The sequence below is a fragment of the Staurois parvus genome, unplaced genomic scaffold (genome assembly GCF_062004578.1).
Source record: "Staurois parvus isolate SC_StPar_1 unplaced genomic scaffold, SC_StPar_1.0 ptg000988l, whole genome shotgun sequence".
NCBI classification, from domain to species: domain Eukaryota; kingdom Metazoa; phylum Chordata; class Amphibia; order Anura; family Ranidae; genus Staurois; species Staurois parvus.
In genome coordinates this window covers 5,541,307-5,567,836 of record NW_028318784.1, presented here as the reverse complement: position 1 = coordinate 5,567,836, position 26,530 = coordinate 5,541,307, and the positions used below count along the sequence as shown (strand labels likewise).

Below are 26,530 nucleotides of genomic sequence, written 5' to 3'. Positions count from 1 at the left end.
TGCTGGTGACATTCTCCCTTGCTGATTCTGTTTGGTTCCAGCCGACGGTCACTGCAGCACCCACTTATACTCACAGCCATTTTTAACACAGGAATGTGTGCGTTTGGATTGTACACTCATCGTCCACTGCGGCATACATATCTGTACTTCTTAATGGAACACAAGTAGGGTGATCATGGAACTCCTAGCCAATTGACCCTTCCTCCAGCTCACTAAATGGTAGTCTGTACCTCTGTATGGATTAAGGTTGGATTCACATCGGTGCGCTGCTGTTGCAGTGCAATTTCTATTATATTGTGATTTTTCTGAAAGATGCAACACGCTGGACTTTTGATGCGTTTCTGTGAAAATGCACAGTAAAATAGGAGTGCACCTAAAACCACATGTAAAACGTGGATGACTTGCACTGTGCCAAATCCGCTCTTAGAGGCGGAAGGAAAGTCTGCGGGAGCCTGGCATTGTCTCCCACCATCCACTGATCGCGGGTGCAGTGCTTTGCAGGCTTCTATATAATGTGCGTAATGCAATAAATGTAAGTTTATTATTTTCCTGTAGACGTACTTGGCCTTGAATGGTTTATTTCCTGGAGTTGCATTTTAAAGCACCAGATAACCTGCAGAATACATAGTCACAGTACATATAGAGAGCTCTTACCTTTCAGAGGGTTTGTAATTCTGCATGGCGGCCAGGGTCTGGCATTGTTCATCTACGAAAGATCATGGCTACAAATTCCTTTCTCACGAAAGATCATGGCTACAAATTCCTTTCTCACATCAACTATCAACTCAGAATTTTTTCAGACTGCTTTATTTCTAGTAGATGCCCAAGGCCTCATGTTCATGGTCCTCCAGCATGTACCTCAGGAGAAATTGAGCTGGTAAATACGAACAAACTCTTCCCCCAGTACGTTTTTCCTGCATTTAATGTACTTGTGTTTACGTGCGTTAGGTTAGCTGCATTAATCAAGACGAACCCTTTCCTAGCCGTGCACATTTCTTGATGTAAATGCAGCTAGACTGACTGTTTCTACACAATGGTAAGTGTTAGTGTGCATTTAGCCATAGAAAAAAATGCTTATAGATGCATTGAAGTGATTGTAAATCCTCACCTTGTAAAAGAACTCATTCAGTTTAACAGAGAAATTAGAGGCAAAAACCCTTTTATGTATAGCTTTAAAAAAACTTTACAAAGTGATCACTTACCCTCTGTTCTCATCTGCCTAAGAGATGGAGGAGGAGAAACAGCAGCACACTAATCTTCCCTGTGAAACACGTGTCAGCACAAAGGTGTCCGTTTATGAACCAGCGGTAATAGATCGCTGCTCAGTTCCCCGGCATTCTCGGAGAACACAGTTCTCCTGTGAATGCAGTTTATGAAGCAGTTCTCCGAACGAAGGGAGAACGATCTCCAAACGCTGGAGAACGGTCTGCAAACGCTGGAAACCGGCTGATTTTACTATAATCTCGCGAGATTACAGTAAAAGATCAGTTTACTAAGCAGAGGTAAACTATCTCTGCATAGTTTTCGCTCCCTCCGATTCTCCAGCTCTGGGCTGGAGAATCTGGAGGGAGAACACAGATCTCCAGAGAAGGGCTGAACATATTCTCCTGGGTGTTATAAACTGTGAATGACCAGAGAATAGCTGTGATCCTCTGAATCTCAGCTATTCTGTGTGTCATAAACGGACACCTATGTCTGATCATTGGAGGAGAGCAGGCTGAGTTCCCAAGACAGCTAGAGAATTTACCACGCTGTGTGGTCAGTTTTTAATAGGAAAGCTGAGGGACTAACAGGAACACTCAGTATTTCACACAATGGAAGCAATACAAAGAGAACAGGGTACTTTTTAATACAAGTACATGGTACAGCAGGTACATATCAGGAATATGAAATGTTGGGTCTACATATTCTTTAAGACATTGGCTGTATAAACATTTCGACATGTATTTTGATGCCTGTGCATATGAGGCTGTAATGGAGGTCAGATATATTGGATTTTTCTATTTTTGTTTTGGGAAATTGACAGTCTCTAATCCAGATGCAGTGTGTAAGGAAGTCAATTTATCTGCATAATTTGGTTTGCAAGCTCCTGTGTCCCCACAGGGAGTAGATGAGGAGGCACTTAGTAGGTAGTACATAAGTTGTTTTATATGTACCAGAATAAAGTCAGACGCCTTGGCACTGCCAGATTGGAGCGAAGGTCTCTGGCTCAATTCAAAGTACCAGATAACAGAGTGTCAGACTGTTCAAAGCTAATACTTCAGTGATGGACAGAGGAACTCATGGCTGCAGGTCTCACTAGAAGGAGGCTAGAAGATGCATGGAATTGCTCAGACAGTTCCATATGGGCTGTGCTTTTGTTTTCTTCACTGCTGGGACTGGACTCTCCCCTCTGCTCATCCTTGAACTCCTGCCTGTGTGGTCCTGAAGCTGGGGCCTTGACACCCGGCCCTCGGAGGACATGCAGTGGGTTTGTGAAGGACCTCTGCTCTCTGGACTTTCTTTTCCCTGCCACCCTGTGTTGACTTCTTCAGATGAGGCCTCTGTTGGCTGGTGAGTCCCTGAACCGTGCTTACCTTTACATGTCCCTCATTGTGCCTGGATTGTTGCTATGTGACCCTGAACGAAGTCCCTTCTGTAGCAAAATGCTGCCTGTCCCTCCTGCCTGAATTGTTGCCCTGTGACCCTTGGCTTAACCTCTGCTGTACCAGACTGCGACCTGCTACTCACTGTACCTGGATTGATGACCTGTGACTCTAGACGAAGTCCCTGCTGTACCAGATTTCTGCCTTGTGCCTCTGGACCTATTCCTTGATGTGCCCCATTGCTACTCTGTTATATTTCCTTCTGTCTCTAATGGTGTTGGAATTATTGCCCTGTGGCATTCCCCTTATCTGACTCCCAGCATTTTCTACTCTCCCAAATAAAGAACCCCTTGGCCAGGGACCCCAAAACCACTCTTGTTTTCAGTGTGTGTTCTGTTCCTCCTACACCTCCGTCACCTTTATTCTTTATCTGTTGGGTCTGTCTTAGGAACACCTAGCTGTCTGTGTAGCCAAAGTTTTATATTCAGTTGTTGCTCAGTTAGAATGAATGATGGTGGTGAGATACGGGTAACCAGCCAAGGGATACTTTATGGAAAAAACCAAAAATACAGCAGACTGTGCAGAAAAATATAACCAACTAAGGGCTATTCTATTCTGGTCACAAGTAGCCTAGACACCTCACTGCTTTCCATTTGACTATAAATAAGAAGCCTTTGATATCCTGATCCTCTTATCTCAGATCTACGCCACCAGATGAGTCTGTCTGCCCAGAACAATAGACTGCAACCTCAACTGCTATGCATCAACTAGGACCAATCGGGAAAAAACCTATTATGATAGAGTGGCTTCAAACACCAAATTGCGTTCCCACAACACTAAAAAATAAATGAATAGATGAATAATGCTGCGCTACTCGCTAAACCTAACCATAAAGTAAATGCTTGACAGAGCCCCTAACTAAGTGTGTGTGTGTGTGTAATATATATATATATATATATATATATATATATATCTATCGCACACTATCTCACAGAAGTGAGTCCACCCCTCACATATTTGTGAACATTTTATTATATCTTTTCATGTGACAACACTGAAGAAATGACACTTTGCTACAATGTAAAGTAGTGAGTGTACAGCTTGTATAACTATGTAAATTTGCCATCCCCTCAAAATAACTCAACACACAGATATTAATGTCTAAACCACTGGCAACTAAAGTGAGTACACCCCTAAGTGAAAATGTCCAAATTGGGCCTAATTAGCCATTTTCCTTTCCCGGTGTCATGTGACTCGTTAGTGTTACAAGGTCTCAGGTGTGAATGGGGAGCAGGTGTGTTTAAATTTGGTGTTATCGCTCTCTCTCATACTGGTCACTGGAAGTTCAACATGGCACCTCATGGCAAAGAACTCTGAGGATCTGAAAAAAAGAATTGCTCTACATAAAGATGGCCTAGGCTATAAGAAGATTGCCAAGACCCTGAAACTGAGCTGCAGCATGGTGGTCAAGACCATACAGCGGTGTAACAGGACATGTCCCACTCAGAACAGACCTCGCTATGGTCAACCAAAGAAGTTGAGTGCACGTGCTCAGCATCATATCCAGAGGTTGTCTTTGGGAAAGAGACGTATGAGTGCTGCCAGCATTGCTGCAGAGATTGAAGGGGTGGGGGGGGGGTCAGCCTGTCAGTGCTCAGACCATACGCCGCACACTGTATCAAATTGGTCTGCATGGCTGTCATCCCAGATGCACAAGAAAACCCGCAAATAGTTTGCTGAAGACAAGCAGACTAAGGACATGCATTACTGGAACCATGTCCTGTGGTCGGAGGACACCAAGATAAACCTATTCGGTTCAGATGGTGTCAAGCGTGTGTGGTGGCAACCAGGTGAGGAGTACAGACAAGTGTGTCCTGCCTACAGTCAAGCACGGTGGTGGGAGTGTCATGGTCTGGGGCTGCATGAGTGCTGCTGGCACTGGGGAGCTACAGTTCAGTTCATAGATAATCTATTTGCACGTGTTGAAGTTTCACTTATTGATTTGTTCATATTTGGTATTGCCTAGCAGGGCATCTAGTCTGGATATTTTCATTCACTTGTGTTTGGTTATTTTCTAGGTATGCACTTATATCACCTTAGTTAGGGGCTCTGTCAGGCATTTACTTTTTTGCTTTATGGTTAGGCTTAGTGAGTAGCGCAGCAGTATTCATCGATTAATTTATCAATAGAATGCTCTTGGTAGCCAGAGACCATGTGATCTTAGCTGGGAGCTGGGTGACAGCATTTATTTATGGCTTCAAAAAGTTACTCAATGTACAGTATCATTTAGTGGATATTGATAATACTATGGTGGAGATGAGCTTGGCTCTGAGTGCAACGGGGGAGATCCCTGCAGCCACATCTCTTGGGTGGATGCAGGGATTTGAGGGTTTTTTTTTTTTTTTTTTTCCTGCTTAACCCGCTGATTGAACAAAAAAACTGTGTATTACACGCTTTAGTGTGCACTGATGCTAAGGAGCACTAAGGGCTCTTTCACATCTGCTTGCATGCTAAAATATATTGCATGTGTATGGTGTGAACAGGGCCAATAAATGGCGAGTGGCCTCCCTGACCAATGGGTACTCTGATGTGAAAGAAGACACTGAAGGTGACCGCTGCATTAGTGACTAGTGTTCAAGCTTGGGACTTTATCAGGAAAGTAGTGTGACAAATCTGAGAACTAGCTTAGGGGCAGCCCAATCATGATTCATATTTTTTCGTACTACCAGCGGGTTGAGTGAAAAAAAATGAACAGATTCTCCCATTCACACACTGAATGGGGGAATTCCCCAGTTCTGCTATTGTATTTACCTGCGGGGGAGTCTTCCCTGCTGGCAGAGGACAATGATTGATGTTGCTGGCGGCACTGATCATTCAGCAAAACCCCAACAGGCTTGTTGTACACAAGTTGATCGATCGACTTGTGTACCACCAGCTAGCCCATATATAGATCACAATTCGGCCGCTCCCGGCTGAACCAGCCAAATGTCAATCCATATATGGCTGGCTTTAAAGTTCTGCTTTCAGAGTTTAAGCTTGTTAACTATCACACTGCTTAAATCTGAGTGATTCAGTGATAAAGTATTTCTTTCCTAATTAAGTTAAGTACAACAGTGCTCAAATTACTGGTGCGTGTAACTCCATGTCTTTGGAGGAGCCCATAAATGTTTTTATAGCTTTTTTTTTTTTTTTTTTTCTTTTCAGTAGTTTACTTGGCTTTCCACATTGCTTTGCATGATCTTCCGTTTTCGGTGGCAATGTTTTTTTAAAGGATACCTTCACCTTTGTAAAAATAATAATAAATGCACATATTTTTGCAGGTAAGTGTGCATTTATTATTTTTTTTTTTAACTTGAAGCCTGAAAAGCATTGCACCAGCAATCAGCAGCAAGTGTTGATTGGCTATAATCATACTTCAGGCTCCCTTACACTCACATATACAAAAGTACTAGCATTCTGTAAAGCTTTACTATCTGCCCCTCCTTTTTTTTTTTTTTGCCAAATCACAAAACACTTCGCATTCTGCGGACTCATTCACAAAATCCAAAGCTTTCTGTAAATGGACATAGGAGAGGAGGGAGTATGTATTATAAATATATATATATATATATATATATATCATTTTTAAGGCTATTCTATTGGTGCTCAGTGAACCAATAAATTGCAAACAAAAAACAGAGATCCAGGAGGTACGTATACCTTATTGCAGTTAACTTCTTGTCTGCTAGCAGATTTTACATTTTATTTTTTTCTGAAGTGCTTCTTTTAAAAGGGGGTCCAAAAATTGAAATGTAAATAATCATAGTGGAATGCTGAAGCTTTGGCTGAAAGTAAAAACCTGCAAATTAAAACTGCAAGTACCATGTACTGATAAAGATGGTTTTTATGGCTTTTTACCAACCGGTCATTCTACACCACACATCAAAATTCTCTAATCCCAACCTCATCAACTCTTTTCTACCATTAATTCCTTACTTCACTCCCACTGCCTCCAGCCACCAACTTGCTTACTGCCCAGTAGATTGGCAATCATTTCAAAAACAAAATCGATACAATTTGTAAAGAGATATCCAGCGTGCAGCTTCCTCCCCCAATCCAACACACCAGGTCCACACGCAATATTTCCCTCCTTCAACCTTGTTACTACTGAGGAAGTTGCCAAACTCCTTTCCATTGCCCACCTAACCACCTGTCCCCTCACAATTACTGCGACCACTTTCCTGCTCTATCTTAAACTGACTAACCCACATCTTCAACTTCTCTGGTACTTATCCCTCCTCACTCAAATATGCACTGGTTACCCCCATACTTAAACACCTCATTGGACCCCAGCTGTTTGAATAACTTAAGAGCCATCTTTCTGCTCTCGTTTGCTTCCAAGCTTCTTGAACGTCTTGTCCACAACCGAGTTGCCACCTCACCGACAATGACCTCAGTCCTCTACAGTCTGTCTTCTGCCCCAACATTCCACTGAAACTGCCTTACTAAACCTCACCAATGACCTAACTGCTAAAACCAATGGCCAATTACAAAAACCAATTACTCCATATTCATACTCTTGGACCTTTCTGCTGCCTTTGACACAGTTGATCACCTACTCAATAAATTCTACTCCCTTGGCCTTCGTGACTCTGCTCTTTCCTGGTTCTCCTACCTATCTCAGCGTACTTTCAGTGTTACAACACCATCTCCTCCACTCCTCTTCCTCTTGTGTTACCCCAAGGCTCTGAACTTGGGCCCCTCCTATTCTCTTTCTACCTCTTCCCTGTGCCAGTTGATAACCTCCCATGGCTTTCAATACCACCTCTATGCTGACGATGCCCAGATCTATCTCTTGATTCCTCAGCTCACCCCCTCAATCTCCTTCTGTATCACAAACTTACTGAGCAACATTTCAGTATGTATGTCACAACACTTCCTCAAACTCCCATCTTTCTAAAACAGCTTGTAATATTTCCTGCTCCCCATGACTTTACCATTCAGATCAACGGCACGACCATTGGTTCTTCCACACATGCCAAGGTGCTGGGTGTAATCCTAGACTCCAGATGTAGGGGCCAGAAGTAGAGGTCATAAACTGACTAAATCTTGCTACCTTAAAGCGATTTATAAATGTAAATTTTTTTTCTTTTTTAAAATAACAAATAGGTTTATACTTCTCTACTGTGTGTAGCGGTTTTGCACAGAGCAGAGCTCCTCCTCTTCGCGGTCCCCCACAGGCTCTCCTGGCTCCTCCTGTCTGCCATGTACCCACCACAGCAAGCAGCTTGCTATGGGGGCACCTGCTGCTCCATGTGTCCATTCACACGGAGCCGCGGCTTGGCCCTTTCCCCCTCTCTCTCCTCATTGGCTGTGGTTGACAGCAGTGGGATCCAATGGCTCCCGCTTGTTGTCTCAGCTAATGAGGAGGCAGAGCGCTGATACAGTCGAGGCTGTCATTCACATCGCTGGATCGTGATGAGGCTCAGGTAAGTATTGAGGGTGCTGGGAGAGCAGCTGCACACAGAAGATTTTTTTAATTTCATACAAAGAATGCATTAAGGTAAAAAACCTTCGGCCTTTACAACCACTTTTCTGCAACATTCCCAGAATTTGTCCCTTCCTGACTAACGATACCACAAAACATCATATTCACTCCTTGGTTATTGCCCACCTTGACTACTGCAACTCTCTCCTCACTGGCCTACTTTTAAACAGGCTATCCCTCCTTCAGTTTATTATAAATGCTGCTGCTAGACTAATACACCTTACTAACCGATCCGTGACTGCTGCCAATCCCTTCATTGGCTTCCCCTACCCCATTGTATAAAATTCAAAATACTAACCAGAACACACAAGGCTATTCACAACATCGGCCCCAGCTACATCACCAACCTCACCGGCAGATATCGCCCAAATCATCCTCTCTGCTCCTCCCAAGACCTTCTGCTCTCTAGCTCCCTTGTCACCTCCTCCCATGCTCGCCTCCAGGACTTCTCGAGCCTCTCTCCTCCTTTGGAACTCCCTGCCCCAGTATGTCCGGTCAGCTCCTACCCTGTCTGCTTTTAGCTGATCCTTGAAAACTCACTTATTTAAGCAAACCTGCCCCACCTTCTCCTAGGAACTGTACCCAAGTCACCTCAAGTCACCTCTATCAGATCATCCTCTGCAGCTATTACCTATTGTACCACCTCACCCTCCTTTTTAGATTAACTCCGTACGAGCAGAGTCCTCCTACTCCTTCTGTATTGAACTGTATTGGAATCGTACTGTCCCCCTTTTTATATTGTAAAACACTGCATAAACTGTTGGCGCTATATAAATCCTGTATAATAATAATATTGTGCTTTGCTGCCTTTAAAGAGACCATGTCGCCTTCACCACAAAGTGTAGCAATCCCTGTATGCTCTTCTTCCTTCCCTGCAGTCGACACTCCCCCAGTTATGTGAGTGTTGTTCTCTGGCATCTACATCTTAGCCCCACAGGGTTATTGGGCAGATTGTTTTGGATATTTTTGCCAGCTGTGGAGGAGTGGTGAGGGAGTGGAGGTTGGGTAAGTATAAGGGAGCTGGGGATGCCCTTTGCAGGGACGTGGTCACTTTGCGCTGCATGGAGCCTGAGTAATTTTATGGGTTGTGCAGTTCATGACTACATCTACAATTTTGTCCACATGTAAGTTCCTTTGTGTGCCCCATTATTGGTTAGCTCAGGGGTGGGCAAACTTTTTGACTTGAGGGCCGCAATGGGTTCATATATTGGACCCGGGCCAAGAGTAGATGATGTGTATGTGTCATCCATAGTAAGTATTATAATATTCCCCCATAGTAAGCATAGTAATTCATCCCCCATATAGAAATTCATCCCCCATATAGAAATTCATCCCCCATATAGAAATTCATCCCCCATATAGAAATTCATCCCCCATATAGTAATTCATCCCCCATATAGTAATTCATCCCCCATATAGTAATTCATCCCCCATATAGTAATTCATCCCCCATATAGTAATTCATCCCCCATATAGTAATTCATCCCCCATATAGTAATTCATCCCCCATATAGTAATTCATCCCCCATATAGTACTTCATCCCCCATATAGTACTTCATCCCCCATATAGTAATTCATCCCCCTAATAGTAATTTATTCCCCATATTAATTCATCCCCCATATTAAGTTCCCAAGTCCCCCCTGTGTCAATTCACTTACCTTTGCTCCGCGCGTTCCTCTCGCCGTGTTCCCGCGCCGTTCCGGTGTAGCATGAAAATCTGTCTCCTATGAGGATCTGTCCCCCTCGACGTATCTGCGCATGTGCCAGTTTCAGGCATTAGCAGCCGATCGGCGATCTCCGGCACATGCGCAGATACGTCGAGGGGGACAGATTCTCATAGGAGACAGATTTTCATGCTACACCGGTCTTCACGGCGGACTATGAGAGGAGCCTAGCGGGAGCCTAGCTCCGCGGGCTGGATTAAAAGGTCCGCCGGGCCGTAGTTTGCCCATTGCTGGGTTAGCTACAAGGGATCCTGAAATAAGTAGACCCTCTAGTAGTTGCCGGAAGTGGCTCTTCAAGTGAGTCTAGGGTCTGAATGTAAGCAATGCATGTTCCTATGGCTCTAGAACAAACTTCAACACATTGTGCAGAAAAACATACTATTAAAATCCAGTCCTGATCATTTCTGGTCATACCTAGCCTACACCCCTATCTCTTGCAGTCATACGTAGCCTATACCCCCTAAGTGATAGGGGTATAGGCTACATATGACCAGAAGTAATAGGGGAGTAGGCTATGTATGACCATATCACTTCTGGTCAAACATAGCCTACACCCTTATCACTTCTGGTCACATGTAGCCTACACCCTTATCACTTGTGTTCACATGTAGCCTACACCCTTATCTCTTCTGGTCACATGTAGCCTACACCCTTATCTCTTCTGGTCACATGTAGCCTACACCCTTATCACTTGGGTTCACATGTAGCCCACACCCTTATCACTTCTGGTCACATGTAGCCTACACCCTTATCACTTCTGGTCACATGTAGCCTACACCCTTATCACTTCTGGTCACATGTAGCCTACACCCTTATCTCTTCTGGTCACATGTAGCCCACACCCTTATCACTTCTGGTCACATGTAGCCTACACCCTTATCACTTCTGGTCACATGTAGCCTACACCCTTATCACTTCTGGTCACATGTAGCCTACACCCTTATCACTTCTGGTCACATGTAGCCTACACTCTTATCACTTCTGGTCACATGTAGCCCACACCCTTATCACTTCTGGTCACATGTAGCCTACACCCTTATCACTTCTGGTCACATGTAGCCTACACCCTTATCACTTGTGTTCACATGTAGCCTACACCCTTATCACTTGTGTTCACATGTAGCCTACACCCTTATCACTTGTGGTCACATGTAGCCCACACCCTTATCACTTGTGGTCACATGTAGCCCACACCCTTATCACTTGTGGTCACATGTAGCCCACACCCTTATCACTTGTGGTCACATGTAGCCCACACCCTTATCACTTGTGGTCACATGTAGCCCACACCCTTATCACTTCTGGTCACATGTAGCCCACACCCTTATCACTTCTGGTCACATGTAGCCCACACCCTTATCACTTCTGGTCACATGTAGCCCACACCCTTATCACTTCTGGTCACATGTAGCCCACACCCTTATCACTTCTGGTCACATGTAGCCCACACCCTTATCACTTCTGGTCACATGTAGCCCACACCCTTATCACTTCTGGTCACATGTAGCCCACACCCTTATCACTTCTGGTCACATGTAGCCCACACCCTTATCACTTCTGGTCACATGTAGCCCACACCCTTATCACTTCTGGTCACATGTAGCCCACACCCTTATCACTTCTGGTCACATGTAGCCCACACCCTTATCACTTCTGGTCACATGTAGCCCACACCCTTATCACTTCTGGTCACATGTAGCCCACACCCTTATCACTTCTGGTCACATGTAGCCCACACCCTTATCACTTCTGGTCACATGTAACCTACACTCTCTATCACTTCTGGTCACATGTAGCCTACACTCTCTATCACTTCTGGTCACATGTAGCCTACACTCTCTATCACTTCTGGTCACATGTAGCCTACACTCTCTATCACTTCTGGTCACATGTAGCCTACACTCTCTATCACTTCTGGTCACATGTAGCCTACACTCTCTATCACTTCTGGTCACATGTAGCCTACATTCTCTATCACTTCTGGTCACATGTAGCCTACATTCTCTATCACTTCTGGTCACATGTAGCCCACACCCTTATCACTTCTGGTCACATGTAGCCCACACCCTCTATCACTTCTGGTCATACGTGGCCTATACAACTCACTGCTTTCCAGATGCATCTGTTTACATAATTCTCCTTGGCTTTAAAGAGAATACTTCATAAAACTCTGCATCTCTTGACTCCATCTTCGCCAATATTTTTCTGCTGTTTACATGTCTGGCATGAATATATCATTGGTCTACAATCAGAATGTTATCTGTAGATGAGCCATGATTTCCTTTCACTGCGCTGATGGACAAAAGCCTGAAATAGCTGTATGCGTTTGGAATACACAGCTCCTATAGAGGTATTTTTGCACCATACATTAGTAATCCTGGATGTGCATGTTGGCGTGTAAAGAAATTCCATTGAATGAATGTTGTGTGGTATTTAGTCAGGTAAGGGGCCACACTTGGGGCCCAATTCATCAAGTAAGTTGACCATGACTTAAGTAAACAGAAGCCACGGAGCAGCAGATCAGTGTGGAGGGAGCACATTGACCTCTTCATGTAACATACCGAATCCCATATAGCCTGACAGCGGAATGGGTCTACACTGGAAGTGCACTTATCCTTTTAAATGGGGTCCAGCCTGCTGACAAGGTTACTTTTTGATTTTATCTGACAAGAAAAGTGAGCACACTTCCCACGATGTATAGGAATATATAGAAGCCTTAGCAGAAGAGAGGAATGGTTTTGCTAAATTTGAATTTTATTTTTTTTTGTTTATGCTATGATTAGGGAGATTCTTTTCACTTCCTGTCCTGTAGACTCAACCAGAAGTGAGAGGATATCTTTCTAATGTGTTACTTTCATTCCTCGTGTCATTGTTGATGAGCACAATTAGAAAGTGAATTGCCCCAATGGAGACCAGACAGCAATACAAACCTGACAGAGGTTCTAACACCCTCGTCATTCTATCCAAATCTAAACCTAAAGTTTTACCTTTATTTAACAATAAAGCCCAGTACACGCCACTATTTTTATTTATTTTTTTTTCGTTCAACCTACTGGGCCGAACCAAAAACAGCCTGACAGATCGACATACCAACATAAGTGATGTTGGTGCGGTGATATCCCATGGAGTTCCTTTTGTATTCTGATAGAGAGCTTCCCCCTCCATCTCCCCATTGGCTGCAAGCGCTGATCAGACACTGGTTTCCCATCTCTGGGGCTGAGGAAGAGGAGACTGCTCCTTGAAACACGTCCGCCACAAGAGGGTCGAGAAAAGCTGGTTTGTTAGAATGGCTTCTGTCAAGACAGGCTGCTGTACACTTTGATGGAATGTCGGCTGGTTCCTGCGGAACTGGCTGATTTTTGGACAGTGTGTACCCGTCATAAGTGAAACAAACACAGAATGAACAGGTGTATGTAATGTAATTGGCTTCCGTCACTCTTCTGCAGACCATTTTGTGTTCTGCCTTTTGCTTTCTCTTCCTATACATTTTATAGATTGCATTCCTTATGGTGGTAACCTTAGGGTGTGAGAAAGGTGTGGTATATACTTTTATTTTTTGGTCTGTTAAATATACTGTTTGAAAGGTGTTTTTCTGTTCTATCTGCTTGATAAGTGCAAAAACACTCTTGCCAGAAAACGTGAGATGTCAGAGTACTATACTCCCAGTGCTATCTGTGATATGTAGAAGATGAACAGGGAGGTGTTCTGTAGTCCCTGTTCTGTGTTGACAAAGCTGCTTCACTGTAGGGACAGCAAGTGTTACCGGCTGGATCACCAGGCGAAAGTAAGGCATTATGCACACTGGACATTTGTACAGCTGCTGTTTTTGGCATCAGGCTTTTTTTTTTTTTCTTCCAGCTATAAAGATGTTCCAATGTTGAAAAACGCATCTATCTGGCATTTTTGAGTTTAAGACTCAAGATTTTTTTTTTTAAGCAATCTTTTTGAACTTCCATTTTTGTACAGTAAATTCCTACATTTCCCAGTGTACTTTGCTGCTTTTGTCTGACCTGTGCTGTGTGCAAACAGGAACATTTCCCAATGTGATTCGCTGCCTCATTGTCTCAGCTGACTGAACTGTGTGTAAACAGCAAATTCCTTTTATGGAATTTTCCCAGTGTGTTTTCTTGCTATAAAACGCTAATGTGGCAAAACGGTGCAAAAGTCGTGTTTTTAATTCGGCAACACTACTGCCTTTTTTATAACGTCCAATGTGCATAAGGCCTAAAGGGGATAAAACCTGAAAAAAAGAAAACTAATTCAGTCACCACATCTAAGGACTGATGTGATGCGCTATATGTGTGTATGTATATATGTATGTATATATAATTATATTATATTGTATTATTTTTCCTGTGGTATGGACTTTCATGCTTTGTCTTATCTTTTCAGCTTCTCTGAATGCTCTGGAACTGGTGCCACCAGCCAAGACGTCTTATGATGGTGTTCAAGGTGGCAAAATGACTCTGGAGTGCAAGTACACTGTAGGGCCAGAGGACACTGGAACACTGGACATAGAATGGTTTCTAGTGGCAGCGGATTCCCAACAAGCTGACCATATGGTATGTACAGTGTAATCTAATCATCTGCAATATTGTGTGTACAGTGGTTTGTGGTGTTCTGTGTACTGTTACCTGGTATCACTAGACTAGTGTTGCTTATTTTTTCCTTTGATAGAATTTTTTTTTTTTTTAATTCACTTGCAATGTGCCTTTGAACTTGTTGGATAACTTGACTGCTCCAGACACAGCCCCCTCCTTCCTTGTATCTCATAGCCCTCTCACTCTTTTAGGGAGTTTTTTGTTACTCTGTGCTGGCCCAGCTCCTCTACAGCTCCTTGTACCTTCCAAACAAAGAAAACTGTCACGCAGAGGACGGAGGAGGAGAAAAGAGGAAGACTATAGTGTTGCTTGATTGAAAACCCTGAGTCTGCTGAAGTTGCTGACATTGCATGGCAGCACCCAGCATTAGACCCCAGATCTCTCCTCTGCCCCCAAAAGTATTTAATCAGAGATTGGTTTGATAAGAATGCTTTACAAGCCAGGAACAGCTTTTTAAACCACATACTGAGATCGAAAGTGACAAAATCCTCATTACTTCCGGTTTTCTACACCACAGAGATGATTTGTGAACGGATGTTCCTCTTTCATTTCTATGATGTGCCGCATCGACCGGTGGAACAGGAAAGCCGGTGAAGGCAGCAGAAGGAGAGGGAGCATCTGCAGCTCTAAAAATAAATTGGGGTCATGACTGAATCCCATGAATGTACAGGTATGTCCAGGGCTGTGGATAAGGAGGTACCACCAGTCCTCCTGTACGGGGCCCAGGCAGCTGGGCGAATCACATATGGGCAGGGAGGGTGATCGGAATGGTGGCGGGGGGGGGGGAAATTACTGGAACCGATCCCCTGTATGGCTCTCTGCAGCAACTGAAAGCTGGCTTCTTTTCCTCTCCCTCCCACTGGCTTTCAGCTGATGTAGAGAGAGCCATACAGGGGATTGGTTCAAGTAATTGCCCCCCGCCACACCCATCTCCCTCCCTGTGCACCATACATGCCCCCCTACCGCTGCAGTACTTCCAGCTTCCCTCCCCTTTCCCACCAACAGCTGCAAGCACACAATAGGATCCAGCAGGATGGGGAGTGCCATATGTGGCAGTGTCACATTTACCAGCCCCTTTCCTGAATGAACACAATGCGTGATCAGTAGCACTAACTCACTGTATTCATTCCTTGCTGAAGCATAGTAAACAGTTGTGTTTTTTTTTTGTGGGGGGGAGGCCCTGTCAGGTTGGCTGTATGGGGCCCTGTTGTTTCTAACAGCAGCCCTGGGTATGTCCATTTGTGGGAAGTGGTAAAAGAATAGGTCCCCTCTCATGCAAAGTGCTCCAACCTGCCCTGCTTTGATTATATTAATATGTGATTATTATGATGGCTGTGTTCAGGAAGATCATTTTTTTAGGACACATTTCATGATATAAGGTGTTTATATCATGCAATCTGCGACCAGAGCACTTGTGGCCACTGAGTGGCCTGTCACTGGTCAATAGCTCTTTCTTGCCTTGTTAAAGCCGAAGTCCCGCAAAAACCACAAAAAATCAGCAAAAGGGACATAGCTTACAGTCAGTAGGATGTGTCCCTTGTGCTGATTTCTCTTCTGTTAGTGAAAATCTTCCTCTGTCCTGCTCCCTAGCTCTGCAGCCATAATCTTTCTGTGCAGCGAGGGATAGTACAATTAATGGGCTGTCAAAGTGCTCTCATTAAAAAAGCCTGACTATGCCTATGACTATGACTATGACTATATTCCGACCAAATGCTCCATTCATAAAAGACGTACTACAGCTTCTAACAGTGGAATGTGATTGAAGCAACCGAAGCTGTAATCTACACTACTCTGTATGGGAATTGGGTTGTGTGATGCTTATATCCTTTGGATGTATTTCTGTTGCCATGGATGAGCTTACCTGAACGCCGGCACATGATCAGTATTTTGGACTTTTTTGGAAAGTTTCATAGTTCTTCGAGCAACACTCCACGTTCTTTATGCATAGGTCGCAGCTTTAGACTGTGCCGTAAATGTGATGTTAAAGTATATACTTACTGAGCTTCAAAAAGGGCAAATTGTTGGTGCCCGCTTAGCTGGTGCCTCTGTGACCGAAGTTTGCACTTTATTTGCCATGTCACGCTGTACAGTATCAAAGGTTATCATGGCAAGTACAGTTTCCGGGAAACCGTTGCCTGATGAGTATAAACGCGGTCGACATGGTCAACTGACAGAAAGAGACAAACGGACATTGGGCAGGATTGTGACCCAGAATGAGAAAACAACTGCAAAAGACCCGTGGTTGCAGGAAAGAAAATCGCATCATCTATGGCTGACTTAAGATGAGCCTCTATTGTGTGTCAGAGCTGTGTAAATCTCAGAACTGGTTGAATACAGATCCTTTGCTAGGTAAAACAGTTCCCTCATATATACTGCATTTAAGCTTTGCGTTTATTATAATACAGGATTTATATAGCACCAACAGTTTGTGCTGCCCTTTACAACATGAATATAGAAGTTTGTGTAGTGTTTTTTTTAACAGATATCAGAAGTCAGTTCAGAGTTCTGTGATTTAGGGCTCATGTACACTGCAGCTGATAAACTCACGTTTAGGAGCTGTTCAGCATTTTTTTCAGCAGCCCCCAAAATCTCCCTAATGTTTTCCTATGTGTCCATGTACACATCTTCGCTTACAGACATTTAAGTTTACAGTCGTTTTTTTTTTTTTAACACAGAAAACTTGCGTTCAGCAGTCTATTTTATCAGCGTTTCAAACGCAAAACGCTTGTAAACGCTGCAAATCGCGTTTATAAGCGTTTGGACAGCATTGGGAACTGGAAGAGTTAAAAAAAAATTTCAGACGCAGAGTCTTTTTTTTCATCATGAAAAATGCATGCAACGTTTTCAAAGTACTCAGTTGGACAAAACACTTAACACAGGATGTTCCTACCAAGCTTGTCACACATTGTAATGACCAATTCACGTCTCAGACCTCTCCCACCCTTGGAAACAAAATATATGTTAATGACCATTCACACCTCAAATTCCTCATGAAGACCCCCTGCCAGGTAGCCTTAATGACTCCCTCCACCAGACACCTTTCCCACCCTTGTAAACAAAAGAAATGTTAATGAGCAACTCACACCTAATTAATTCAACACATACTGCTATCTCTTCTTCTACTCTGTGTATTTCTCTGAAACAGTCTGAAATAGTTAATAATTTACCATTTTTCAGTACATTCTGGGCATTTGGGAGGTTCTCCTGTGCTTATCTTTAAAAAACACTTCTAAACGCAAACGCGCATTAACGTGCCATGCAAACTTGGCTAAACAGATGTTTTTTGACCTACGTTTTCCAGCAGTCAGTTTCCTTCATTCAGAAGTGTCCCGTGTACATGGGGCCTTATGAAAGTGTTTGATCTTGACTTGCAGGCTCAGGCATTCATGAATTTTTTTTTTGGATTTCTGTTAATCACTGTATTCTACTGTTCATTATGCTTTCGACTGATGTACAGTATGAGAAATCCTATATTCCCACAGATATTTGTCCTTTCTCTCGGTTATACTGTAATGGGAGTGGCCTTCTTGGCAGGCTGCCGTGTTCGGGATGGACGCTTTCAGGCATTTCTCTTCTATCTTTTACCAGGAAGCTGGTTGATATGGAGAGTGAACTTTAACCTGCTATGATAGCAATAATTCTGTCCACATATAGCTATGGGTTGGGGCAACACTGTAAGCGTATCTACGTATTCAGCTCATCACTGCAATATGTACTGAGACTGCTAATGCTAACTTTATACATCAATCAGCCAGAACTTTATGACCACTGACAATATAACTGACATTGGATCATCTCATTTTTAAGTTCTTTTACTAGAAGCTGGCATCTTGCACAGCTTGTCAGCATTTTCTTTGCAGTCTGTTTCATCATTTTTCTGCCGGGGCTGTGAGGTGGACTGGATAGTTTTTATCAACATTTGTCAATGGAAAGTAAAAACGTTTTTACTGTGAGAAGCTTTATCCCATATGATATTATTATTATTATAGGTTGTATAATTCCCTAAAACCTATTTAAGGATGCAAGTGATATTACATTTTTTTTCTGTGATATCACATTTTTTTCTCTGTTTGTATCAGAAAACTGTTTTACTGGTCCTTTCTGTTTTCAATCGAACCAGCATTGATTTTTTTTCTTTTCAGTTTTGGGTGAATGCCAAGGAGTTTAAGCACCTACCCTTTTCTTCTATCTCTTGATGGTTAAATCCTATATCTGGATTTCCAGCTCCTGATTCCAAGCACATGAAGCAAACAAGTCTTTTTATGCAGGTTTCATCCCTGAGGTTCATGAGAGATCTAGTCAGCCAGCAAGTGAATGAACCTGTTGTCCACTCAAAATAATCTGTAATGGGTAAACTTTGCTTAAGCATCAACAAAGACATTGCGTAAACAGAGTTCCCATTCTTATAAGTGTTGGTGAGAGGAGTCAGGCAAGATGAGCTATGCCAGACATAGGCTACCATTGTTGGCCTTTGTTGGAAATTGACAGTTGATTGGCTGTTGTGCTGGTCCTTTTGGCTTCAATACTGTCATTCTCTGATCTGGAATCAGCATGGTACCTATAAAGTTGGACAGCTCATAGATCATTTGATTTTCTTTCGTTCTGCCATGGGTGGAAGGAAATCAACTTGCCAGATTCCCCAATCAACCGAGTAAGTGTTGATGGGGAGATGCCTCCCTCAAAGCTATTCTGTTCTGCTGGTGGGGAGCCTTCCTTGCTGACAGAATACAATGGCTACTAATGGCTATTGCCGCTGACAGTAATCAAATGTGAAAAATCAAAGAGGCTGGTTGTACGCAAAGTTGAACGATAGATCGACTTTGGTACAATCATCCTCCCCATAGATGAATCAAATTTCTGCCAGTCCCTCTGAACTGGTTGATTTTCGATCCATGTATGACTGGCTTTGGAGCGCTTGATCTGCATATTTGTTATTAGTTGCTCACACTTTGCAGTCTTTGAATTAGCATAACATTTTAACTACGATAGTCATCAGAAAGCAATCACAACCTTAAGTCCTCATGCACACTGGGCGTTTTTACAGCGGCTGGTTTTGGCTTTTGACGTTTTTTCTACAGCTAGTATACCCCCCAGCATATTATCCTATGTGTCCATGTACATACAAACTGTAAAATAAAGTTTTTTTAGTTGGAAAACCGCTCTAATGCTGAAAAATGTGACAAAACGCGTTAAAACGCCACAAACCGGCATTTTTGGACTTTTTTTTGGTAGGAAAGAAACGCTAAGCGCAAACGTGGGAAAATGCCGCTAAACGCTAATGCAAAAAAGCTGAAAACCTCATGTTTTTAATGTGACTTTACACACCTAACATTGCCAGCGGTATTAAAACACCCAGTGTGCATGGAGACTAGTTTTGCTCATTACAGACTCCCTTTAGTGCGGAACATTTATATTTGATAATAAATTGAAGCCTAAAGCCAATACTTTTTTGTACTATTGGTTAGAGTAGTAAGTGATTAGAACCTGTCAGGTTTTTATTGATTCCTGGGTCACCACTAGGGAAATTCTCCCTCTTTATATACATTCATGTGACTGTCACTTAAATAAAAGTGAGGGAGAATCCAAAATGTTGCGTTTGTCACAGCAACTGAGTGGAAAATCTTTCAAGGGGACACTTATTCCTTTGACAGCTGTCCTAAAGAGCGGATTTTCCTCCTGCCCTCATATTGTTTGTGCAAGACAAAGAAGTTAAGTAAAATCTCCCCATTGTTTCACACAGCAAAAAAAGAGAGGACTTAACCCTTCAACACAGTTCAGAATGGGAATTGGAAATAATTTGGCTCCTGAGCTGCAGTGAGCCTCTGTTAACCCCACATTTGTGCACTGTATGGCATAGACTCTCCTGAAAACACTGTACACGCTACGCTTGACCCCAATTGGGCCCACTTTTCTTCCAAAACACCTGCGTCAAATTCAGCCTGATCCCTCCTGTGCCCAAACTCTTTTCTTAATCTATGGCTGGATGCAAACTCGCAAACTTTCCTACGCTGTATCAAAAATCATGAGCTTGGTACCATTACTGACTTGGGTGTGAATGATTAAATGTTTTTTCTTCTCTTCCCGTTTTGTAACAGATTATTAATTACAACACGGGTGTAGTGTACCAGCACACTGGACCACTGAAAGATCGAGTGCACTTTTCATCTAGTGACCCTGGAAGTGGTGATGGCTCTATAGAGATTACTAACCTGCAGGAATCGGACACTGGGACATATCAATGCAAAGTAAAGAAGCTTCCCGGCTCCCAGAACAGGAAGATGCGTCTGACTGTGTATAGTAAGTCTTGTCAGAGATTAATATGATGGCATGGCAACAGCTGTATGAAAATGATGGTGTCTCTTTTTTGGGTGGGCAGCTGAAGAGGATGAATGTTGGGATTTCGGGTCTGGAAATTTTGACGTTACAAATATAAACCTAATTTATTGTTTGTTTATACAGTTAAGCCAGGAAAGACCAGGTGTTTTGTTGATGGAAAACAGGAGATTGGAAGTGATTTTGCCCTTAAATGTGACGCCAAAGAAGGGTCTGCTCCACTTACCTACGCCTGGGAGAAGACCAGTGGGCTGGAGAAGCTTCCACCCTCAACACCAGGTGAGAGCCTTTCAGTTCTCTCTTCTGTATCATCAGCAGTGCTACAAGCGTGTAATGCTGTAGTCTGTCACTGGAACGTCTGAGATCTCAATTACTCTAGTTGTATGTTTTTCCTAACAACCAGTTTCTAAGGACTAATGCAGACCTGTCATAATGCAGGAAATATTGAACTAGGCTTAACAAGCAGTTACCTTTTGTGAAAACCAATCTTTTAATAGTGGAGCCTTGTCATGCCCATGTAAACCTTCCATCTCTCGCTTAGATCTTGATGCTGCCTGGCACATTAAAGGACCAATAGATGGGCTAGAAAATTTTGATTGGGGAGGGGGGGTTCAGCAATTATAAAGTAAAATTGTGCTTATAATGCACACTAAAATATTATACACATTTTGTACAAATCACAAAATCACATTTAAACAAGCTTCTGTTAACCTCTGTAGCTATTGGCATTTTGGGGAAATTTTAATTTTTAAAGTTCACAACAGAGGCACTGAAATATCACCTTTTTCCTGTGAGAGTTGATGTAGGCAGCCTGCCACCACTCTAATGGAAATGCAGAGCAGATGTTTCTAAGATGTTAGAAACCGACTGAAAGCTAACTTCTGGGTCTTTGTTGTGATCTTTGAGAGTGAATAATTTCACAGTACAAGCAGCTAGGGGGGTAAGGGGGTGTTTTTTGGTTAAAAGCTTGTTTCTCTGGAAAGTAAAAACCAACCCTTGCAGTGGGATTGCCCCCCCCCCCCCCATACTGCAAGGGTGAATGCTTGTTTAGGTCTCGGGGACAGGAAAAGCATGTTTTTACCTGAGTATCCAGTGCAGTCATGTGGCTCTGCATCATAGTTAATGCCATTGGGGAGCCTGCCAGAACAGAAAAGAAGGGGCTGCAAGGATTGGTTTAGCAGCTTGGAGGGAGCCTGCCAAGGATCAGGTAGGAAAAATAGCCTTTCCTAGTCTTCTAGACCTAAACAAGCATTTAACCTTTCAGTGCAGGGGCAGCCCCACTGCAAGGGAGGACATTTACTTTCCTAGGTGCACTTTAAACTCCATGTTTACAGAAAAAGTATCTCGGAAATGCTTTGACATACTGCTACTTCATGACTAGATTTTTATCATCCAGCTTAAAATGTGCAGACTTGCAACACATGTCGGGAAGAATCTGCCTAGATTTATCCCCTAATTTTGGGATTCACAGAGGTTTTGCACCAGTCTGTGTTTTTTATCTGTAAAATCCCTGGTAGGGATAATTTTGGAGGGTGGATATTGATGATGTTATTGATTTTTCACTACATGAGGTCCTGATTGAGGACCAGTTTGTCATTTCACGTTGCTTTGCACTACGTTTTTTGTGGCACTAATTAGATCCTTATTGGATCATATCACTATAGTTTTGCTCATCTGCATGTTTAATTAATTTATGTAATAATAATTATCACATATTATGGTATATACATTTTTATTTATTCTGTATTAGCGCTACACTATTATTATTATTCTTATTTGCACATTTACTTATAAGGTTTAAGGTAGAGTGTTGGCCGCTTATCTACATATTGATCACCATATAGAAGCGCAGGAGGAACCCTATATTTATTCATGTATTATAACAAGTATTTTAAGCCTGCTATGGTCCTAACTCTGTTCATTTATGTTTTGCTTAGATGTATCAGGAGGTGTTCTCAGTGTGAAAAATGCTTCTCAGGAGTATAGTGGAACATACAGATGTACATCCCGAAATAGAGTTGGAACTGATGAGTGCTTGCTTATCCTCAATGTTGTTCCCCGTAAGTATTCCATTGGTGTTCTGTTCATAGAATAGACTAAGTTGGTTTCTTTCCATTTACTGGACACTCTACAATGCAGCCAAAAAAAGTCATTCACAGCTTTCAGGGTTGACCCATGCGTTCTGTTAGCACAAATCCAAAACGTTTTGATCAGTTAACCCTTCGCTGGTGCTACCAGGACCTATGCACAGGTTGGAACTTCTGTGCACCTGGTGAGCTGCCACAAACTTGCAATAACATATTACCTGACCACATTGTACACAGTGCACATGCCAAATCATGAGGGAGTACAGAAACAAATAAGACCATTATGGTCTTTAATGTATTTTTCTAAGGTGTTTCTCAAAATTTGTATTTATTTCGTAGCACATTCAGTTTAAAAATAAAAGGCAACTATATTTTTTTTTCAAGTAGACTTTGAAAAGGTCCTTTTTTTTCTTCTAACTTCCTGTCACCTCAACAGTGCCAGGAAGGGAAGCATCTAACCAGCCACAGACAGTGATGAAAAGCTGACGGAGGTTCTATTCTATATAAACTCCATTAGCACTTCGTTATTTGCGATATATGAAAGGGACTTAAAGGGGATAGATATGTGTGTGTGTGCGTGTGCGTGTGTGTGTGTTTTGGCTGCAAATGTTATATTAACCGTTACAAGCTTGATGGCAAATTTGACAACATTTTTTCCTCCTCTGGCATCAGTTGGAACAAAGTGAACTGGTTATGTCGTGGGCTTCAAACTGGTTAAGAAATGTAATCGTTTTAGCGGTTTTGTTCCTTCCATGCCGGACATCACTTTACTCACTGGGCACACCACTGAGCCTGCACAGCTGCCTTCTAGGCCAGACTTGCTGCACATGCATGCGCTGTTTTGGGAAATGCATGCCATTTTGGGGCATATGCATGGGGCTGACTTGGCCCCTCCTGCATTTTCCAGTAACTGCACCAACAATCCCTTGGGAAATGTCCCTAGCAGATCATAGGTGTAAAGGCTGTGGCCCTGGGGGTGCTGACAATTGGATAATAAGGCAGGGGTTGTCTGCAGCGAATATGTCAGTCCAGATTGCTGCCCTCTTAACCCCTTCTGGGGTGGCCTGATCCTCTGGTTTGTCGAGGAGAATTTTCTACCTCCGTCAGAACTGGTCAGCTCTCAGTCTGGTTAGATTATTCAGCCAGCAGGGACCACAAGCCCTCTACCTTTCCCAGAGACTCTCTCTCCATATTTTTTTTGACCTTTGCCCATCTAGACCCAGGCATTTCACATGCTTGGTCCTGATTTTTTTTTTTCCAGGGGATTACAAACTAGAATTTTGTCCCTGCCTCCACCTCACTTTGTGTTGTCAAACTTGCCAACATCTCCACAGACATTGGCGGACATCCATGCTGCTGTGGAGCAGGTCCTCTTCCAAGGGGTCATAGCTATGGTGCCGGAGGGAGAGAGGTTTCAGGCTTTCTATTGCAACATCTATTTTACTGTCCCCAAAGCAATGAGAAGCATCTTTCCCATACTGAATCCAAGTTTCTCAATAGCTTTCTTTTATTTAAAAAATGATGTATGAAATCTGCCAGTTAGTCATTACTTTGCCCTTTCTGGACATCAGGGATGTGTACGTCCACATCCCATTTTCCTGGTGCATCTACTCCACCTGCGATTTACTGCGATTACCAATCTATGGCCCTCCCGTTTGGCCTGTCCACTGCTTCTTGTGTTGTCACTAAGGTGCTAACCCCTGTTCTTTCTCTGCTTTACTCTCCTGGCATCCACATTGTGGGGTAGCTTGATGGACGGCTTCTCTGTGTGGGTCCTAAATCTCAAGAAATTGGTGCTAAAACCCCATCATTTAAAAACTCCCTCTGAGGAAGTGTTATTTACACGAAACGCGTTAGGGAGGTGCCCCTGACCTGTGTACTCATATCACAAGGCTATCCTGACTGACACCCTGGTGGCCAGATTCGTTTCTGGATGTACGTTTATCCTTAAACTGTACATGCTGTTAGTTTTGCTTATTAAAGACATACTACACTATTAGAAGCTTCTCTGGGTCTCATCTATTGCATGGGAGCCCGCTTTTGAAGGTTCCTGTTGGTTTGGAGTGATGTGGGATTACCCCCTCCCCCGCTGATGATTTTTCTGGTGGATGATTTACGAATATACCTGGATTGATGACATCTGGTGGCCAACCTGCAGATGACATCCTCCTAATATCACAAGTCCAGAGCACCGGGAGCGGGTCTTAATTGCTCCATGCGCATCTCTTGCGCTATCTGGTTAGTGCATTATTTGTACAATCACGAGATCACAAGAGTCACGTTTATCTCTGACCATGGATTATCTGGACAATTGCACCTACCACTTTATCTCACCATGCGATATGGACTGAGTTCTTTCACATATGTTATAATGTCATTCATGTTCTGATTTTTCTACTTGTTCCTATTAATTTTATTAGCGCTGCATATCTTGTTTTTATATGTTCTCATTTGGGTTCCAAAGGTGACCTTTTATGCTAGGTGCTTTATTCCTACGTTCCCAGCGCTCTATTATCAACTTATACAAAACCCCATCATTGCTTGGAGAATCTAGGAATCTAGGCCTGGTCCTGGATACAATCCCAGGATGACTTTCATTGGAAAAACTCCAGGCTCTCAATTTCCATGCTCATACTTTTTCTTTTTTTTCTGGCCACTCTTCCATAAAGCCCTGCTCTTTTGAATGTACAGCTTAAAGTGGTCCTGTGGACAGATCGATACTCATATCTCTGCTGTGGATCTTTGCAGCTACCTTAAACTTCAAACCTGTAGGCACATTGTGTATATTACACGGTGCAACGTCCCCAAAACTCCATTTAATTATATATTGTAATACAACAAACCAGAAAATGCACATTTACATTACATGCCACAGGTATTCCAAAAAGATTTTATAGGCAAGACAAAAATCTTTTTTCTCCCCCCCCCCCCCCCCTCCCCTCATTTGGGTAGGAAATGTACTATAATTCATTTTTACTGTAATATAATGAATAAGGCTGACATTAAGTGCTTCTGTTAATTTAAATTGTTTCCCCTGTTTAGCTGCAAACACAGCTGGGATTATCGCTGGAGCCATTATTGGGACATTACTCTTCCTTATTATTGTGGGCATTTTGGTCTTCTGTTGCTGCAGAAAACAAAAAGAAAAAAAATATGAGAAGGAAATACAACATGAAATAAGGTGGGAATATCAATCTGTTTTATTGGCTGTTAGAAACCATGCATATACGGTGTTTAGATTTGGCTAGTACATAGAAATACATGGGTAACCCAATGTGGCCCAAGTATCAAGTTATGAAGCAGTATGTGACCAAGCCCCGGTGGGTGGGGTGAAACGCATCAGAGGCGTGGCCAGAGTGGTGGCTGAGGCCATTCCTCAACATTATACTCCTGGGGTAGGTTGAGAAGCATCCATCCCTTCACTTATGATGCAGTATGTATCATGGAGAAGGGTGTATGTTAGGGCCCCTTCACACCAAGTAACACAAAGTTATTTCAATACGCATGAATGCATGCAGCACAGTGTGATTCATTGTGAAGCCATTCCTTCTGCATAAAACCCCAATACACCTGCGCAATGTAGTGCACCACAATCCAAAGACCTAAACATTTATATACATCTTAACTCTGTATTTAAAGTGGTAGTAAACTCTGCTTTATGACTTGTACCT

General features: G+C 42.9%; 1 protein-coding gene across 3 annotated transcripts in view; it reads left to right on the top strand.

The window, feature by feature from the left end:
* The window catches only part of CXADR (CXADR cell adhesion molecule), an 87,873-nt gene that overhangs the window by 31,761 nt on the left and 29,582 nt on the right, over positions 1–26,530 (top strand). For all 3 annotated transcript variants that reach the window (XM_089657384.1, XM_089657383.1, XM_089657382.1), the window contains exons 2-6: positions 14,231–14,400; positions 20,535–20,736; positions 20,899–21,051; positions 22,710–22,832; positions 25,902–26,040. In XM_089657384.1, coding sequence (XP_089513510.1) covers positions 14,231–14,400; positions 20,535–20,736; positions 20,899–21,051; positions 22,710–22,832; positions 25,902–26,040 — 787 coding nt within the window. The remainder of the gene's footprint in view (positions 1–14,230; positions 14,401–20,534; positions 20,737–20,898; positions 21,052–22,709; positions 22,833–25,901; positions 26,041–26,530) is intronic.